We start from the raw sequence: 18,313 nt of genomic DNA, 5'->3' as shown, positions 1-18,313 counted from the left end.
GGGGAACGTATCTCAGCATTTTAGCAGGTGTTTGTGACAAAGCCACAGCCAGCATGATGTTGCGTTGGGAAAACTGTGAATGTGTTTCCTTCCTGATTCTGAATAACAGTGTGATGCTACCAATCATAGTTATGGTGGTCAGAGAAGAAAAGGTAATAACAGAAAGCACGCATGGAAGCTGGAGGATTTCACATTTCTTTTTTTGCAGAAGATAGGAGTCTATTCACAGGGAAGCCTAAGAATTCTACCAAAAGACAGCAGAAGTGCTAAATGGTACATTCAGGAAAATTCCAGCTGATAAAAATATGACACGAGCCGCCTGAGAAAGGAATTATGCAAGAAATCCCATTACAATAACTATAGGTTCAAGGGGGAAAAATAGGGAAGACCACCGATCAGAAATAAATTGTTAAATGCCCTTAAAACCCAGCTCAAGCTGCAGATTCAATGTAGTACTCATTAAAACAGCAAGGCGGTTAATGGCAGTCTTGATAGAACTAGAGAAAAATTTCTAAACTTCATGTGGGAGCAAAGACCCCAAAGCCAAAGCAGTCTGAAACAGGACAAAGTCAGAAGGCAGAGGACTCCCAGTTAGGACTTCAAAATAGGCTGGCTGCAGAGCCGCATGACCAAGACAGCAGTAGGTGGTGCTGGAACTCCTCAAGCAAAAGGATTGAAACTAGGCACATCTCACACCTCCTACAGAAATCAGAAACCTGAGAACATAAAACTGTTAGGCGAAAGGAAGGGAACATTTCAAGTTATTGGTCTGAACTTTTTGTTTTTTTCAAGTATGATACTAAAGTACAAGAAGTAAAAGTGAAAATTGATTAGTGGCACTACTCACAGTACCGAAAATAAGGGATCAGTCCTTCTGAATGAAGAAGCTGGTACAGGTGCAGAAAAGAATAATTTCAGTCCAAGAAAATTAAAATCTTATCACCAAGATGCATGGGACTAGAAGATGTGGTGAATAAAATAAGCCAAACCAGAAAGACAAATACTTCTTGCTCTCCTGTATGGACACCAACAACTGTTACCTGCATGTAGATAGTGGTTTCCAGAGGATGGGAAGATAGGAGCAAGATAACTGAAACCACAATTCAAAAAGAAGTTCCAATGTTTCAGGGAGTCTAATGACAATTGTAAAACAGAATAATGTCGTTATAATTCATGGAGATCCTGAAGAGTAGGTCACAAAGGCTTTCAGTCATCAATAAATGATAAAGAGGGGAAATATTAGTCTGTTTTGATCAGTACATACTGGGTGCATGTTTCAAAATACCAAATTGAACTCCATCAATAGGCATAATTAACTATGATATTTGTTTGTTTTGCTTTTTTAAGACGGGGTTTCTCTATATAGCCCTGGTTGTCCTAGAACTAACTCTGTAGACCAGGGTAACCTCTAACTCAAATCCACCTGCCTCTGCCTCCCAAGTGTTGGGATTAAAGGCATGTGCTACCGCCACTGGCAATTACTATGTATTTTAAAAGGATGCTTATACATAAGTAAAATAGAACAAAGTGCTGGGAAGATGCTGCAGCCAGTAAAGTACTTGCCATGCAAGCAGAACCTAAGTTCATACTTCACAACCCACACAAAATCCGGGCATGGTGGTGCACACCCGTAATCCCAGCACGGGGAAAGTGGAAACTGGCTCACCGGCCAACCAGGCTAGCCTAATAGGCAAGTTTCAGGCCATTGAGAGACTCAGTGTCAAAAAAAGGAAGAGGAAAGAAAAATATTAGGTGAATGACTCCTAAGGAACAACAGCTGAGATGGGTTTCTGGCCTCCAGGTAGGCACCCACATGTTCATCCACATGAACATACCCACACATGCATATCCACATGCACAGAAGAAAAGCAGCGCAAGACTACAGTAAAAACAATTATTACAGAGCATACTACACTGTGTTAGTCAAGGCCAGCCAAAATTCTATGTCCTGGGGTAGATCCGTGTGCTTAGAACTGCAGCAGAGTGCTTACATGGGGAAAGAGGAAACCATCAGTGCCTGTAATTGGAGACTGCTTCAGGCACAACTAGCCATGCAAGCATACACACAGCACTTAGTGTGGTTAAACACCTGACTTGTAGTTTACATCCTAGAAACCAGCCTGAAGATGCCCATGCCAGGCAGTAAGCAGTCCCAGAGAGGCCACAACTTATTTCCACTGTTCTAGAGTATATGCTTTTAAAACTAACATTAGAGAAAAGCAGACATTTTAGTGCAAAGAGTTGTTCATTCTGGTAGACAGTGACTGAAGTACGTCGTAAAACGCCACACCGCTAAGTGAAAAGAGAGAGGGATTCAAGCCTAATCCATGAGGTGCAGCAGTTAGTACACTACGTAGTTGAGGGTTAAATTATATTCAGTGTCTGCTTACAAAGTTACAAGAAAGTTGTTAAGAATCAGTGATTGTCATATGGTACCTTACTAAATTCTCATTTTGCAGGTCACTTGTTGTATGCTTCATGTTAATAAACTTACCCATGCACATCTCAAAGCAGACTACACCCAGGGCAAAGGGAGATCCATTGTAGTGGGAAAATAGACATGAAAACTAGGAACTTTCTGCTACTTTATAGTACTACAGAGGTGCTACACACAATATTTCACACAGAGTTTGGGTTGTGTAATAGTTTAGTACCTTGCATTCTGTTCTAAAAGTAGATGAGTTGAACCAGTGAGATGGGTCAGTGGGTAAAGGAGCTTGCAGCCAAGCCTGATGACCTGATTCTATACCCAAGACCCATATTGTGGAAGGAGAGAGTCTCCAATTTATTCTCCGACCTGCACACACATGTTATGGTATGCATGTAAATGCACAGACTGTATATTAAATCAAAAGGTAGGGATCAATTAAAAATAATAACTGTGTAATGTTAACACTAATTGCTCCCAAATGAGTGTTACTAAGGGTATGTTATTACTAGTTATTGCTGCAGATTTTATATAATATCAGATTTTTTTTCTCCTCACAGGGAAAACAGAAGTGGTTTATGAAGCAGAGCACAGAAGAATCGACTATCGGAAGAAAGCTTTCAGATCACAAGTTAAACAGCACACCGGATGCTGACTGGCTCCAACTCAAGCCTCTTGCTGGTAGCCAACAATTGCAATGAGAAATTTAACATAGAAAATTGAACGATTGTTTCTATACAGTGTTTGAAATTTCTTTTCTTTGTGGTTTTCCTAATGTGTTCTTCCTTAAATGTGAGTGTATCTTGTAATTTTATTAATTTGTTCACTTTAGCTAATTCCAGTGCTATTTATGCTGTGGAACCAGATATATTAGGAGCAGGGAAAATTTTCCACTCCTGTTTTAAAAACAGATGAATGAAACAAAAAAGGGTCAGGCATGATGACACTCCACGTAGAATCCTAGCATTGGGGAGGCTGGGGCAGGAAGGTCTTCAAATTGAGACCAGCAAGGCTACTCTGTTTTAATATCTTAAAAAGAAGAAATAAAATGCTAAGCCACTCTTTGTCACAACTAGAACAACCCTCAGAATGAGATAGTCTTCTCTGATAGTGTTAGATAGAGTGCCATCCCCCTGCCTTGGCCTTCCCAGTACTAGGACTACAGGTCTGGACTACCATACCCTTGAGGAGTACAGCTTCCTTTATATGTGGTTGCTTATAGAAGGAAAATGAAAAGTTGCCTGTGTAGTTAAAGGAGGACGGCTTGCCCTTGTATCAAAAATCCACAAGTTCTGTTCTCTAACGGAACGGCATAGCTCAGACAGTTTTCAGAGAAAAGGTAAAGGTTTTCTTAACCTAGTTTTGCAGATTTCATTTGAATTTCTCTTTCCCTTCAGTGTGCCAGTGGTTATCAGCATGGATGGCAGCCTTCCCTAGCTGTGGAACTCTCCCAAAAGACAGTTATCTAAAGCTTTGCAATAGAAAAATAGTGTTGGAAAATATTTTTTTAAAAAATGACTTATCAAATGTTATTAGTACATTCCAGCAAAGATCTGTAAGAGGCATTGGTGGAGCATGTGTAGAGAACTTTGCCATCAGTTAGCTGACTTGGGCAAGTTATTTAAATTTTAGCTGGTAGACTTTAGAAAAATTATTCTAATGGAATGACTTCTAAAATATTTCAGGGAAATATAGTCACTTTAAGACTAAAATGTAGTCACTTAAGTGACTTGTACTGCTGCCCTGCCCAGGCTTAAATTAGCATCTGTGAATGCATCTGCTAGATCAACATATCCTTTATTTTAATGTAGGAACTGATGACTCGGTTGTTTCTGAAGATCGACTTAATGAGACTGAACTGACAGATTTAGAAGGCCAGCAAGAATCCCCTCCTAAAAATTACCTGAGTGTAGAGGAGGAGAAAATCATGGACCATTCTCAGAGTGACGGACTACACACCATTCATGAGCATGACATCCATGTAACTTCACATAACCACCACGACGAGGAGAAAGCTGTGCTGAGAAAGCACAACCACCAGTGGCACCACAAACACTCGCATCACTCACATGGCCCCTGCCACTCTGGCTCAGATCTGAAAGAAACAGGAATAGCCAATATAGCCTGGATGGTGATCATGGGGGATGGCATCCACAACTTCAGTGACGGACTTGCCATTGGTGAGCGCTGGGAAGCTTGCACTATACTGTATTCTTTAAGCATGTTTTCCCTTTTCTACTACGTTCCTACTAATTCTATGAACTACAATCCATAAGGTTAAACTTTACCTAGAATTTTTAAATGTCTTGCTATACATTATTACCAATTGTTTTCTCCAAGCGATATGGTGTTTAGAAGTAAAAGATGAAATTTTAGTAGTTTTTGTTTTTCTGCAGCTAAACAGTGTCTATGGTATATTTCTTAAATAACTTGCTTTCTCAATAAAGTGCAGTCACCTTACTGAAAACTGCCTCTTTAACATTGTAATTCATACACATAGACACACGTACAAGGACTAGTACAATTTTAGTCTTGAATTTAATAAAGGTTTCACAGCTTTGGAAACGTGAAGAAAAATTTCATATTAAAAACCCACCATAGAAAATTCACATATACTAGAATGTATGGGAATTATATATGCTGTTTTATAATGTAAACTAATGACTAATTTAGAACATTAGCTTTGACCAGGACATAGTTCTCTTTGGCATCTAGATTTTACTAATCAGAAATAGGCTTTGGTTTCTTTGAGAAAGCAGAAATCATATTTTTTTCATAGCCCAAGTAGCTGTTGATAGCAAAGAATATAGGCTTCTGCTAGCGGGATGAGATCTTATACCAGAGTATATTCAAAAGCCATGATGAGTAAGATGGGTGGGTAACAGACAGTGTGAAATTAAGATAGAAGGGACATCTCACTAACAAGAGTGGGAGACCCAGGAGACCCGAACCTTACTTACTGTCTGCTGTGTTCATGATCCTCTCCAGGGGCAGCTTTTAGTGCTGGATTGACTGGAGGAATCAGTACTTCGATAGCCGTCTTCTGTCATGAACTGCCACATGAATTAGGTATGAGCCTCAAAATTCTTACCTACTTTCATCAAATGTAGGCCTTCTTCAGTTTTAAAATGCATTAAACTGCAGAGATGTTAAGACAGAAACCTACTGGCAAGTGTAGAGTCCATTGATGGTCAGGTGCATCCCAGTACAAGACTGAGAGCCCCTGTTTATCAAATGTCAGTGCCTGTGTGCTCTCTGCTTCTGTAACCGATGAGGTTGTTAGGAAGGATCGTACATGACGACTAGGTTGATGATCATGAATTAGAAGTGTCATTTCTCAAATGCCTGATACTTAACCCCTTTTTATTTTATTTCATTTATCATACACATTATATTTTCTTTTTGTTTGGTTTTGAATTTTTCAAGGCAGGGTTTCTTTGTGTAGCTTTAGAGCCTGTCCTGAAACTGACAATTCACAGAGAACTGCCTGTCTCTGCCTCCTGAGTGCTGCGATTAAAGGTGTGTGCCACCAGCACCACCCAGCATATTATATTTAAGGGTGAAGTTTGCTACAAAATAACTGAAAATTGATACAGAAATTTAAGATAGTGATACCTTCACAGATGACAGAGATCACACTGTTGTCCAAACAGTAAACAGAATGTGTTATTGAAGAGATTTGGGTGAGTGGGTGGTTATTAGAGAAAGTGGGGAGTGGTCCTGATGATCACTAATGAGCACTGGAATAATCATTATCTTCTTGTCATTTCTTTCTCAGCTATGAAGTTAGATGTTTGGAGGATTGTGTGTGTGTGTTATTATTATTGCATGATTTTAATAAAGCAGGCTTTCCCCCCTGTTTTCTAATGTTTCCTTTCTTATGGTATCAACTGGTTTTGTAGGTTTTTATTTTCCTATGCTCTTCAAATTCTCTTGTGGATAATCATTGTCTTAATGCTTATTTTATAATTGCTGTTATATATTCAAAACAAAAGTTTGGTTGTATTTTGGTTTTTGGCTTTTTTGTTTGTTTTTTTGAGACAGGATCTCACCATATAGCTCTGGCAGGCCTGGAACTTAGTGTGTAGACAAGGCTGGTCTCAAGTTTGTGTCCATCCTGCCTCACCTCCCAAGTGTTGGGATTAGAGGCATGTACCTATGCTTGGCCCAAACTTCCTTACTGATTATGTGTTTTAGCATGCCAACCAGCTCCCAAATAAAGACATGGAGACTCATCCTGAATGTTCAGCCTTAGCTTAGGTTTGTCCCTCTTAACTTACTTCTTTTGACTTAAAATTTAACTTGTTTCTGTTATCTACATTTTACCTAGGGACTTTTAACTTTCTTTCATTCTGTTTGTCTTTAACTTTCTTTCATTCTGTATGTCTTACTTTTCTGCTTCCTCTGTTTCTGGCTGGCTGGCCCCTGGTGTCTCCTTTTCTTTTTTCGTCAAGCTTAAATTACTCTTTCTACTTATTTCCCCTGCCTGGAAACCCCACCTATACTTCCCTCACTGCTAGCTCTTCAGTTTTTTATTAGACCAATTCGTACCTTAGGCAGGCAAGGTAAAACAACAATACATCTTTATATAATTAAACAAAAGCAACAAATCTTTACCTAAACAAATATTCTGAAACATTAAACAGTGCAACAATTTTTACATACTTAAACAAATACAACACATCTTTGCATAGGTAAACAAATATTCCACAACATTTTGGTAATGAATCATAATTTTAGAATTCAACTCAGATAAGGTGTAGTGCTGTGGTGTTTGCCCACTCCCCTCAAGAACATCAGAGATTAAATTTAATTCAAAATAAATTCTCTGTAACGTGCATAGTTGTCAAGGAAAGTTGGCCATTCACCATATAAATGTACATAGAATTATCCTTTAGTTTTTATGTATTCATTTTTTTATGTGTAGGTGTTTTGCCTGAATGTATTTCTGTGCACCATGTGTATGTCTGGTGTTCAAGTTGGTCAGAAAAGTGTATTGGACCCTCTGACCCTGGAGTTCCAGATGGTTGTGGATTCTGAGAATCAAGCCCAGGTATTCTGGAAGAGCATCCAGTGTTCTTAACCACAGAGCTATCTCTAGCCCATAGAATTTTTAGATAAGGTCATCAAAGTAATCTCTTTTTTAAAAGATCTCAGTAATTTTTGTTAGTAACCACAGTACTGGATCACATTCATTAACAGCTTTGGCAGACACACCTTATCTGTTCTGCTAATTAATACCTTTGTCAGCAGGAGAGAAAGAACACTGAGTTACCTCATTATAAAGATTCGCATACTCTGTCTAATCTCACTTGCAAGGAATCCTTTGACTTAGTTACAATACTTACACTGGCTCTCCCTACAAAGGAAGCTAGGGAAATATGCAAAACCTCAGAGTCTTTATAGCCTGAAAGATGAGAACAAAGAGCTTTTTAGACAGGGTTTCCTTGTATAGCCTTGGCTGTCCTGGAACTCACTTTGTAGACTAGGCTGGCCTCTAACTCACAGAGATTCACTTGTTTCTGCCTTGGGAGTGTTGGGATTAAAGGCATGAGCCCAGCAAGACCAAAGAGTTTTAAGTGAGATGTTTCACTTTATACAGCATCTATAAGATGGTCACACTTGAGCCAAAAGCATGAAGTATTGAGCTTAAATCTAACAATATTCATGGAATCTGTACTGAAAACTACTCAGTACCAACAGAAATCAAAATTGCCTCTTGAACCAGAAGATTCAGTATTATTAAGTGTTCTTCTTTTTCTGTTCTCTTGATCCCTAGCAATCAGAAAACAGCAGGTTCATTAACAGACGTTAGTGAACTTCTTAAAACTTTTATGTGCAAAGCAAACAATTTGACATCTAGAAAGTTTTGAAAAATGATAGCAAACTGATTTGAAACTTGGTTTAGCCACATACCCAAAACTGTGGAATTAAGAAAAGGACAGGTATGTAAATTACTGAAACACACACACACACAATCAGAAGTCTGATTCACACTGCACACCATGAACAAAAATTAACTCAAAATAAAGCATTAATCTACACAATGTCTTTGTGGCTGAATTAGTAAACTCTTCTTAGACACATTACTAAATACATAACCCATTAAGAAAATAAAACAGACAACTCCATGCAAACTTAAGATGTAACAGACATTGTTTAAAGAATGAGAAAAGACGCCGGGCAGTGGTGGCGCACGCCTTTAATCCCAGCACTCGGGAGGCAGAGGCAGGTGGATCTCTGTGAGTTCGAGGCCGGGCTGGACCGATAGCCTCCGAAACAATACAGAGAAACCCTGTCTCGTAAAAACCAAAAAAAAAAAAAAAAAAAAAAAAAAAAAAAAGAATGAGAAAAGACAAGCCACAGACTGGAAATTTATAAAAGACCTTTAGGACCACAATATTAAAAGACTTCTCCATTTAGTGACAGGAATCTATTCCAACCCCACCCCCCCCCAAAAAAGAATAAAAGACAAAAGACTGAGCAGGCATTTACTAAAGAAGGTAAAAGATAGCAGATAAATGTGACTTTTCAGTTCCTAGGTTTGTTATATGCTGTCAAAGAATTTGAACAACTGTAATAGTATATTTAGTGGGGATGGAATTTCTTATAAAATTAGGAATATAATGAACAATATGGCTTTACTCAAGAGAAATGAAAAGTTGAGTTGATACAAAAGCCTGTTTACTGTATACAGTGATTTCATAATTGCCCAAATGACAAGTAACCCAAATGCCTTTCAGTTGGCGAATAAAGCATTATTTGCCTATAGGATGAATATTGCTGAGCAACAAAAGTAATTTTATGTAGAGTGATGATGTTGAATCATATGTGTATCATGCCAAGTGATAAAAATTCAGACCCAAACAATGCATGTAGTTTGACTCCATTCCTACAATGTTCTGGAAAAGACAGAAATATAGCAACACAAAGCAAGTTGTTTGCTGTGCTAGTGGTGCAGGGCCCGAGGGAATTTGGGAACTAATAGAACAGCTCTAGAGTTTGTTAGTAGCTGTGATTACATAGTATGCACATTGGCAAAGATCTGTAAACCACTACATCAAAGAAAACAAGAGCAAGTTTTGTGAGTCGTTACTTTAACAAAGGAAAACTGAAGTTCATAAAGAAACAGTTTTCATATAAATTAAGTTGAGAGAGACATAAAGACCCCAAGAGACTGAGACAGAACTCAAGTTGCATGATTTAAGAAAATGACAAATCGTATACACCACTGTGTGAATATGATTGTCTCAAGAGACAGGGGCAGCTATGTCTTGTTTTTGTAGAAATTAACTAGAAACAGTTTCTTTTGAAGGATCCAAAGTTCAGGCCAGCTTGGGCTGCATGAGATCCTGTCTCAACAAACACACACCCTTTGGTTCTTGACTTGTTAATTCATCCTGCTAGCTAATCGAGAGTGAAGTGAATCATGTTGTTCTCTGTGATAGCAGGGAAGACGGTGTTAGGTGCAGTTGTCCTCCTGCCTGTGTTCAGTAAGTTTTAAATCATGCTGCTTCCTGAGCCACATCTGTGAGGCCATAAAGGAAGCGATGTGCTTCATAACCGACCTAAAGGACATAGCAGCCTCATTCTCTAATACCGTGCTCCATACTAAAAGATACCATAGTTGGTTCAGAGTGAATTACAGCAGATACAGAGGAGAAATTGGTGGAGAAAGAAGTGAGGTAGCTCCTCCCATACACGGATATACAGAAGACTGTACAAAACTAAACCAAACCGCAAGGAAGAAGAGAGAGTGAGCCAGTGCAGTGCTCTGCAAGTTAATTATATGTCAGCTTGATACAAGCTTTGGTCATCTGAGAAGAGGGAACTCCCGCTGAGATAATGCCTCTGTGAGATCTGGCTATTGGCTAACTCTCTCTGTCTCTCTGTCTCTCTGTCTCTCTGTCTCTGTCTCTCTCTCTCTCTCTCTCTCTCTCTCTCTCTCCCTTCCTCCTTCTCCCTCCCTCCCATCCTCTCTCCCTCTTCCCCCACTTTCCTCTCCTTCCCTCTCCCTCGCCTCCCCCTCCATCTGCCTCTCCTTTCTTTCTTAAGACAGGGTTTTTTGTGTAGCCCTGTGGAACTAGCACCATAAAGCAGCTGACCTCCAACTCAGAGATCCACCTGTCTCTGCCCCCCCAAGTGCCAAGATTACAGTCATGCAGTATCACACCTGGCTTTGTACATACAGTTGCTTGGCTCGTCGTGTGCATATAGATGCATATAACCATGCCACACACAGGATTGTAGAACAATTCTATCACTCCTACAACTTTCTCGCACTGCTGTGTTGTTAATGATATACCCTTATAGTACATTCTTAATTTTTTATTCATAGTTTTTTTTTTTCACTCACAGTTGTGCTGTCAAATTCCATGGTTTTAAACTCTCTTATGTTTCTGAATTGCAGGTGATTTTGCAGTTCTTCTGAAAGCAGGCATGACCGTAAAGCAAGCAATTGTGTACAATCTGCTCTCAGCTATGATGGCTTACATCGGAATGCTCATTGGCACAGCCGTTGGTCAGTATGCCAACAACATCACACTCTGGATCTTCGCAATCACGGCAGGCATGTTCCTCTACGTGGCCTTGGTGGACATGGTAAGATGCTTCCAATCTCTTTTCTGTCGTACTAGACTTGCAAATAGAATGCAGCATCCAGAAATGGGAGATATCTTTGGGAATGATTGGAAACTTGACTGTTTTTTTAAACACTGACCAAATTTAAAGACTGTGACAACTTCAGTAATTAGGGAAAGGCATTTACTTTAGACTTTTTGGAGATGCTGAAAATTTCTGACCAACTAATGTCACAACTTAAGTCATAGCAGTATTTAGAGATATGATTATAGAGTACTTCTCAGGAGACCTGTTTTGGGGTGGGACATCTTGTCACTGTTAGTTAACACACTCTTTTGGGGTTCTTTATGGCCAAGCAGAAGGATGGATTCCTATGTGCATGCCAGTCTATGTCTGACCCCAAGGTTAATAGCAGCCCCAGCTGTTTCATTTTCATTTTACTTCAGGATTCTAAGTACATGAACAGTTTTTCTACGGGGCTGTCCATCTCTATAGGTTTATTTACTTTTTAACTAGCTACTACTTTCACTTGGAGTCCCAGCCAAGAATCATGTCCCTAAGTTCTTACACTGACCTGCCAGGCTTTCACCATCCTCCAGTGTCTGCACTCGCTTCCCTTCCTTAGCTTTCCTGGCTTTGTGTCAGGTCATTTCCTCTTTCTGTGCATAGAGAACTCTGAGAAGGTAGGAACCTGCTCCCTGCAGCCCCTCAGAGCCTTGCTTCTCACTCCTCAGGCTGCACATCTGCTCTTAGTCAGCTCCTCAGGTGGGGCGCATGCATTACCGCTGTGCGTACTCTCCTTGGCAATTGTGACTTCATCTATGGAGAACACACTGAGACTTTATTTCTCAACAGCTCTAGTAGGCAGGCATTACTGTCATCATTATTAGTTGTCACCTGCCGCTGCAAACGCAGCTACTATGAATGAAGATGGCCTGGTCCTTGTACCAGGAAGCTAGAGATTGGAGAAAAATTTTACAGTGACATTTTGTGGGGCTTCTTAAATAACATTTTGTTCATTCTTGGTAATTTTATGCAATATATTTTGAGCCTGTCCCCAACTCCTCCCTGCTTCCTTCTCCAGCCTGGGTCAGAGTCATGCACTATACTTGGAACTACAGAGAAGCTGACTGAAAAGAGAATTAGGAAGTTTTGTTATTTTTTTTTTAAATAATAAGAAACCTGGACTTAGTGTTAAAGAGTATGGAAATGTTTATTGGGAACAAGAGGAATGGAAATTACCTTGTTCTAGTGGTAACACAATTATTCTGACCATTAGTTCTCCTCTGGGGATTGTCCTGAGGACACAATGGAAGGTGACAATCATCTATCTATACAGTAGGCAAGCAAACAAGAACAGCCCTGTTCTTGCCAGGACAGAAATGGGTCAGGCACTCTGATGTCGACACCAAAGGCAACAAGCTCCCTGCAGATATTTTCTAGCACATTATTAACACAAACATGACACTTTTTCTAATTAGCAGAAAAAGACTACTTAAAAATAATATCCAGGATCAGTGAGAACTCAGCAGATAAAGGCACTTGCCACCAAGCCTGGTGACCTGAGCTCCCTGGATGGAACTCTCAGGAACACCCCGGGTTCTTGGGGTGGATAGAGAACACACTACTCACTGCAGGTTGTCCTCTGATCTCCACAATGCACTGTATCATACACACACCCACTCACATTAAGTAAATGAAATACATTTTAATTTAAACATTTTAAAAGGATAATGTACGCTGGGCATTGGTGGCACATGCCTTTAATCCCAGCACTCGGGAGGCAGAGGCAGGCAGATCTCTGTGAGTTCGAGGCCAGCCTGGTCTACAGAGAGAGTTCCAGGACAGCCTCCAAAACAATTCAGAGAAACCTTGTCTTGAAAAACCAAATAAATAAATAAATAAATAAATAAATAAATAAATAAATAAGGTAATGTACATATGCCACTTGTGAGTTTTAAAAAACCCAGAGAGGGCTGTAGAGAAGATTACTTCTCTAAAGCCATCTGAAGCCAGTCAAGACAGGTATTTGCAATATGTGGGAGCTCTGCTTGAGGTTCCTAAAGGAGCCCCCATGGAAATGCCTGCTTAGGGGATTTTGGGCAGTGCTCTACTGACTGCTATGAAAGTGTGTGTGTGTGTGTGTGTGTGTGTGTGTGTGTGTGTGTGTGTGTGTGTGTGTGTGTGCTGTCTGTCTGTCTGTCTGTCTGTCTGTCTGTCCCTCCCATACAAGGGTCCTTATGAATGCCGGGCAGGCTGTGCCCCAGAACCCCACCCCCCACCTTTGTTAACATGCAGAAGTGCTGTGTCCCCACAGATGCTGGTCAGCTCTGTACTGTGCTTATGGCAGTTGTGTTAGCATTCAGAGTAAAATTTGAGTGACACAGACCCAGTAATAGCCTAGTCCCACATACAGGAATCCAGAGTACATTTCTATGAAACATTCTGTGTTGTTTATGCTTCAGTATTAGGGCAAGTCAGAAGGAAAAGTTTTGTAACAATAAAAACTTAAAAGATAGTTCTCACTAGAACTAGAAGTTTTCAGTTTGTATTTTAAATGCCTTGTTAAGGTCTGTCTCTTCTTTCAGCTCCCAGAAATGCTGCATGGTGACGGTGACAACGAAGAGCATGGCTTTTGTCCAGTTGGGCAGTTCATTCTTCAGAATTTAGGACTGTTGTTTGGATTTGCTATCATGCTGGTGATCGCCCTCTATGAAGACAAAATTGTGTTTGACATCCAGTTCTGACCGTTCCCAGGTTGATTGCGAGAATGTTCGTGCAGTTTGCCTGTGTTCCTTGTCCTGTATGCACATTGCTCAGGGAATTCAGTGGCCTGCACTACTCACAGGTTCCATAGAGTTGAGCCTAACCACAAAAGACTGGTGCTCAGTGCTGTTTTCTCTGCATGAATGGGTCTTTTAACAACAGAGTTTGTGATAAAGACAGGAGAAAATGGGACTCCATGAACCAATGTTGATAGACTTTAAAAAAAGAGAGAATCATATAAAACACTAGTCTTTTTATTAGTAGAAACTTCTGTGGCTATGCAGAAATAGAAATTAAACCAAAAAAATCATTTAAACTTTAAAAATATTTTAAATGGACTTTGAGCAGACATTCTTGTGTGTATGCTAAGAATGAATTTTAGTGCCCTTTAATTCAGCTACATATATACATATGGGATTAGTAGGGATCAACTTGACACAACTTTGAAACTGTATAAAGTCGACTTTAGGAACTAGAGGGAAGCCCAGGCTGTGTTAGAGTATGGATTTAGCATTGGGAAAAGCCCTTATTCTTGAATCTAGAGTTACTATTTTTGTATATATTTGCATTGTGTTCAAACTCGCAGCCTAAACTACTGAAATTTGTGATTGTATGTTTGTGTGAACTTCAGTTTAATGAAAGATTCTTAATGGTTCTTTGCATTACTCTACTTGGTGTTGGGGTTATTTTCCTTTGTAACTTTGTTTTTATTTGTGGGGGTGAGTCGAGCATGTAGTCAGATACCTTTTTCTTAAAATTACCATTCTAGAAACTATCAAAGATGTGGCATTCCATTTCCCTAGTACCAACTAGGTTAATTGGAAAATTTCAGTTCTGAGTGTTCACGTTACTTTCCTAGTTTGGCCTCAGAACTCAGAGCACATGCTGTGGCTGGCAGTAAAATCCAAGTGTGCCATGCCTATAGTCTGTATATAAAATGCCGGCTAAACAGTTACTGCACTGGTACCATGGCTACTGTGGTACCAAGTACATGACTAAGCCAAAATCACTTTATCATTTTGTGCCAAGATACACTGTTGGTGCCTGCTCACTCTTACATCACTGGTCAAGTGATGTGTGAGAAGTGTAAGTCATGTTTAGCCTGAATTGTGACTCAGCAACTTGTAGACTAGTCATGTGCACATAGCTCTGTTTATACCTCGGGCCACTCCCTCTTCACATGTGCAAGTAAACTCAACTGTGCGCAGCTAGCTTTATTTTAACTGCTTGGCAGCAAGGATAGCCCTTGAAAAAAATTACTGTAAGAGCCAAACCCTGACCATTCCATTTTAAACATCTTCATCTAGTCCTTTCCCTGGTTCTTTCCCTCTTATTCTGTGAATTTTTTAAGACAAAGACAAAAAGTTGAGAGCAGCACGTGAATCTGGTGTTAGCAGATAATCGCCAGTATTTCTTCATTATGTTTTAAGCAAGGGACCTTAGGTGTTATTACTCCTGTCATTTATGCTCGAATCAGAACAGTTGTCTGGACAGAGCCGGATAGTCCTTTCACCTCATTGGTTGGCCCTTTGAGCAACCTTGCTGAAAGGCGCTTGCGTACCAGTACTGCCAACTCTAAGTGACTTGGATATTTTGCTTTCAAAACCAAGATGCATTTATTAGTTCATTTTTGAGTTTTACACCCAAGGAGGATTGTGCATTCCAGCATCAAATCTGCTTCATTTAAAACAACAGCTGGAGTATACTTCCATTCTCAAAGGCCCTCATTGAAAGCTGACCAGTTATGCTTACAGTATATGAAGTTTGTCTTATTTGCTAGATCTTCTTAACCGTTTTCGTGAGCTTTAACTGTTGCTGCTAGTATTTTGATAGGGTTCCACCAGTATTTAGTTTTTACATCATTTTAATGTATAGTTTCAGGTCTCATTAGACAATCCTAATTCCACTACATTTCTGTTTGGCTCCAACATTCCACTCAGCTTGACCAGTCTAGTTTTGACATATGCTTGTTGGAGGTCACCAATGTTACTTGTACAATGCTGTCACCATGTGACATCCGTATGGATTTTGGTGTTGTATCACATTGCATTCAATCAGCTGTGATTATGCTTAGAAATACTATAGTAACTAGATGCAGTGTGAACCTTTTCCATTAACAGTAAGTCAGTGGCTTAAATGTGATTATGGTCCTGCAAGGTGATACTTGCTAAAATATCTAAAACCTTTTATGTTATTGTAACTGAATCATTTTTTTTAAATTTATAAAGCTGGAAGTGATCAAATGCTGTTTTTTCATTGTCAACAGTGGTGTGTCATTTTATATATGTTCCTAATGCTTATGGAACTCTCCCAAAATAAAGTTATTCAAAAAGAGAACGAAAGTGCGCCAATGTGTCTGTTTCAGAACATTAAGTATGAATTTTCATGGTACTCTACAGATGTCAGAATAAAGTCGTCATACGAATGTTAGTTCAGTTTATTTAAGAAAAAAATCTAAACAGTACCATGTGTTCTACTCAGTCCAACAAGCTGTAGAAGAGGGGGCTTTCAGATTATGAGTTCAGTTGACACAGCAGTGCGACACCCCGTCCAATCCAGTGCTCCTTGGGCTGGTCGGAGGGGAGAATCATAGCAATCACAAAATTGGTGGAATGGCCTGTGGTGGATAGTGTGCCCCTCCTCTCACTAGTCTTATACAATGGAGCAACGTAACTCGGCCGTTCGGGTATATCTGACTTCTTACAGGGTTTTAGCCACATCTGGAAGAAAGTAGAAACAACTTTTAAGTCAGAGCTATTATACTGGCATGTACTTCAGCTACCATGATAGCCAGAATAAGGTTACATCTAAAAGTCTGTACCCCCGATAGATTTCATCAACAGTGAAATGGTTGCTCAGATGTAGAGTCCTGAGTCCCTTGGGATTAGTCTACAAAATGAAAAGAAAAACATCTCACCTTTGTTAGAAACATTGCCCACTCATGTTTATTTTAGCTACTATTTGGCTTAAGTGAGTTTATTGGGCTAGCCTTGGAAATATTATCATGTTTACCCTTTTTCTATAGAGAAAATATTCTTAGTGAACTTTAAATTATGCCCCATATTTGTGTTGGAGCTGCCTGTGTAGCCTGTTTTTCAGCAGTTTGTATGTAAGATGTTTTTTACAGCAAACAGTTAATGTATAAAATACTGCATTAGGCCATAATAAAGGCACAAATACTTAAAAACATAATACCCACCGTTTGTCACCTCTTCTTGGTTCCCTGGGGGTGATTTCTAGTGCTTTTAGTTATAAAACAAAATTTGATATGTTTTCAAAGAGATGTGTCACTATATTCAGAATCATATGACTTATTTTTTTATATTTTATTTTTAAATTTAAATTAGAAACAGGGTTGCTTCACATGTCAATTCCAGGTCCCTCTCCCTTTCCCTCCCCTACTCCTGCACCCTCCCACCAACCCCCCCCAATACCCCCTCATTTCCCCAGGGAGGGTGAAGCCCTCCATGGGGGTGTCCATAGTCTGTCATTTCATCCAGGGTGAGAGTTCATCTCACATTGTTGGATGGGCACCCAGAGTCCATTTGTATACCCGGGATAAATACTGATCTACTGCCCAAGGCTCAATAGATTACCTAGGCCTCCTCGCTGACACCCACGTTCAGGGCGTCTTGATCAGTGCCTAAGAAGCCCCACCACTGGATGAGGACCATCCCTCCTACTATACAAGAATCACATAGGGTGCACTCCATTCATTGTGCTACCCACTTCACACCTGCTTACACTGTTAGTGTCACACTCATGGGTAACCTAGAGACAGGAAGGTCTGACGCTTGAGTGTGTGCTCTGCCCAAACAACCACAAAGAAACTGCAAGGAGATTATGCTGCAGTACCTAGCTGGAAATAAACTCAGCATAGCATAATAAACTGACACATCTTTAAGAGAAAGTCATAGTCTAGGAAGGCTATCCCATATAAATGGTAGAGATACATCTTTCAGTAGATGTCAAGATTTCAACATATAAAAACAAGAAGTGGTTTAGATATTTTAGAATAATACTTCTAAAAAATAACTCCCTTGTAACAGGTTCCAGAGATTCTGCAGGTGATGCGGTATCTCACAGATTCAAAAGAATGATTATTAAAAAGCTTAGTGAGAGGCTGGGGTATGGGTGAGTTGGCAGTGTTTGCCTAGTATGCATAAAGCCCTGGGTTCAATCCTCAACACCCACACAAAGCCAGGCATGGTGGCAAAGACCTAGAATCTCAACATTTGGAAGGTGCAGGTAGGAGATTCAGGAATTCAAGGTTACCCTCAGCATTGAGTTCAAGGCCACCTTGAGCTGTATGAAACTATCAAAACAAAGGGGGGAAAAAAACCTCAGTGACAAATGAGATCCAAGAAGATACACATAAAAACCAAATTAGGAAGACAATGCAGATATGATCAAGGAACTAATGGGACAAAGACAGGAGGATTGCTGTGAGTTCAGGCTACCCTGGAATACAGATTAAGATCACTTCTCAAAAGTGAAAGAAATTGCAGCTGCAAGTCTCCAAACTAGACTTACTTAAGC

The 18,313-nt window shown here is 39.9% G+C and overlaps 2 protein-coding genes across 7 annotated transcripts in view; one reads left to right on the top strand and one right to left on the bottom strand.

Annotated features, from left to right (window-relative positions):
* The window catches only part of Slc39a10 (solute carrier family 39 member 10), a 126,349-nt gene extending 110,238 nt beyond the window's left edge, over window positions 1–16,111 (top strand). For all 3 annotated transcript variants that reach the window (XM_040753637.1, XM_040753639.1, XM_040753640.1), the window contains 5 exons: window positions 2,989–3,109; window positions 4,240–4,608; window positions 5,417–5,497; window positions 10,839–11,029; window positions 13,597–16,111. In XM_040753637.1, the coding sequence (XP_040609571.1) occupies window positions 2,989–3,109; window positions 4,240–4,608; window positions 5,417–5,497; window positions 10,839–11,029; window positions 13,597–13,755 (921 nt within the window). In that variant the 3' untranslated portion in view covers window positions 13,756–16,111. The remainder of the gene's footprint in view (window positions 1–2,988; window positions 3,110–4,239; window positions 4,609–5,416; window positions 5,498–10,838; window positions 11,030–13,596) is intronic.
* An 82-nt stretch (window positions 16,112–16,193) lies between these two features.
* Window positions 16,194–18,313, bottom strand: part of Dnah7 (dynein axonemal heavy chain 7) — a 275,393-nt gene continuing 273,273 nt past the window's right edge. For all 4 annotated transcript variants that reach the window (XM_040753634.1, XM_040753635.1, XM_040753633.1 and 1 more), the window contains one exon: window positions 16,194–16,494. In XM_040753634.1, the coding sequence (XP_040609568.1) occupies window positions 16,288–16,494 (207 nt within the window). In that variant the 3' untranslated portion in view covers window positions 16,194–16,287. The remainder of the gene's footprint in view (window positions 16,495–18,313) is intronic.

This window comes from Mesocricetus auratus, unplaced genomic scaffold (assembly GCF_017639785.1).
Source record: "Mesocricetus auratus isolate SY011 unplaced genomic scaffold, BCM_Maur_2.0 Super-Scaffold_100010, whole genome shotgun sequence".
Taxonomy (NCBI): Eukaryota; Metazoa; Chordata; class Mammalia; order Rodentia; family Cricetidae; genus Mesocricetus; species Mesocricetus auratus.
Note: the sequence above shows the minus strand (reverse complement) of the source record. Positions and strands in the feature narration are given on the sequence as shown.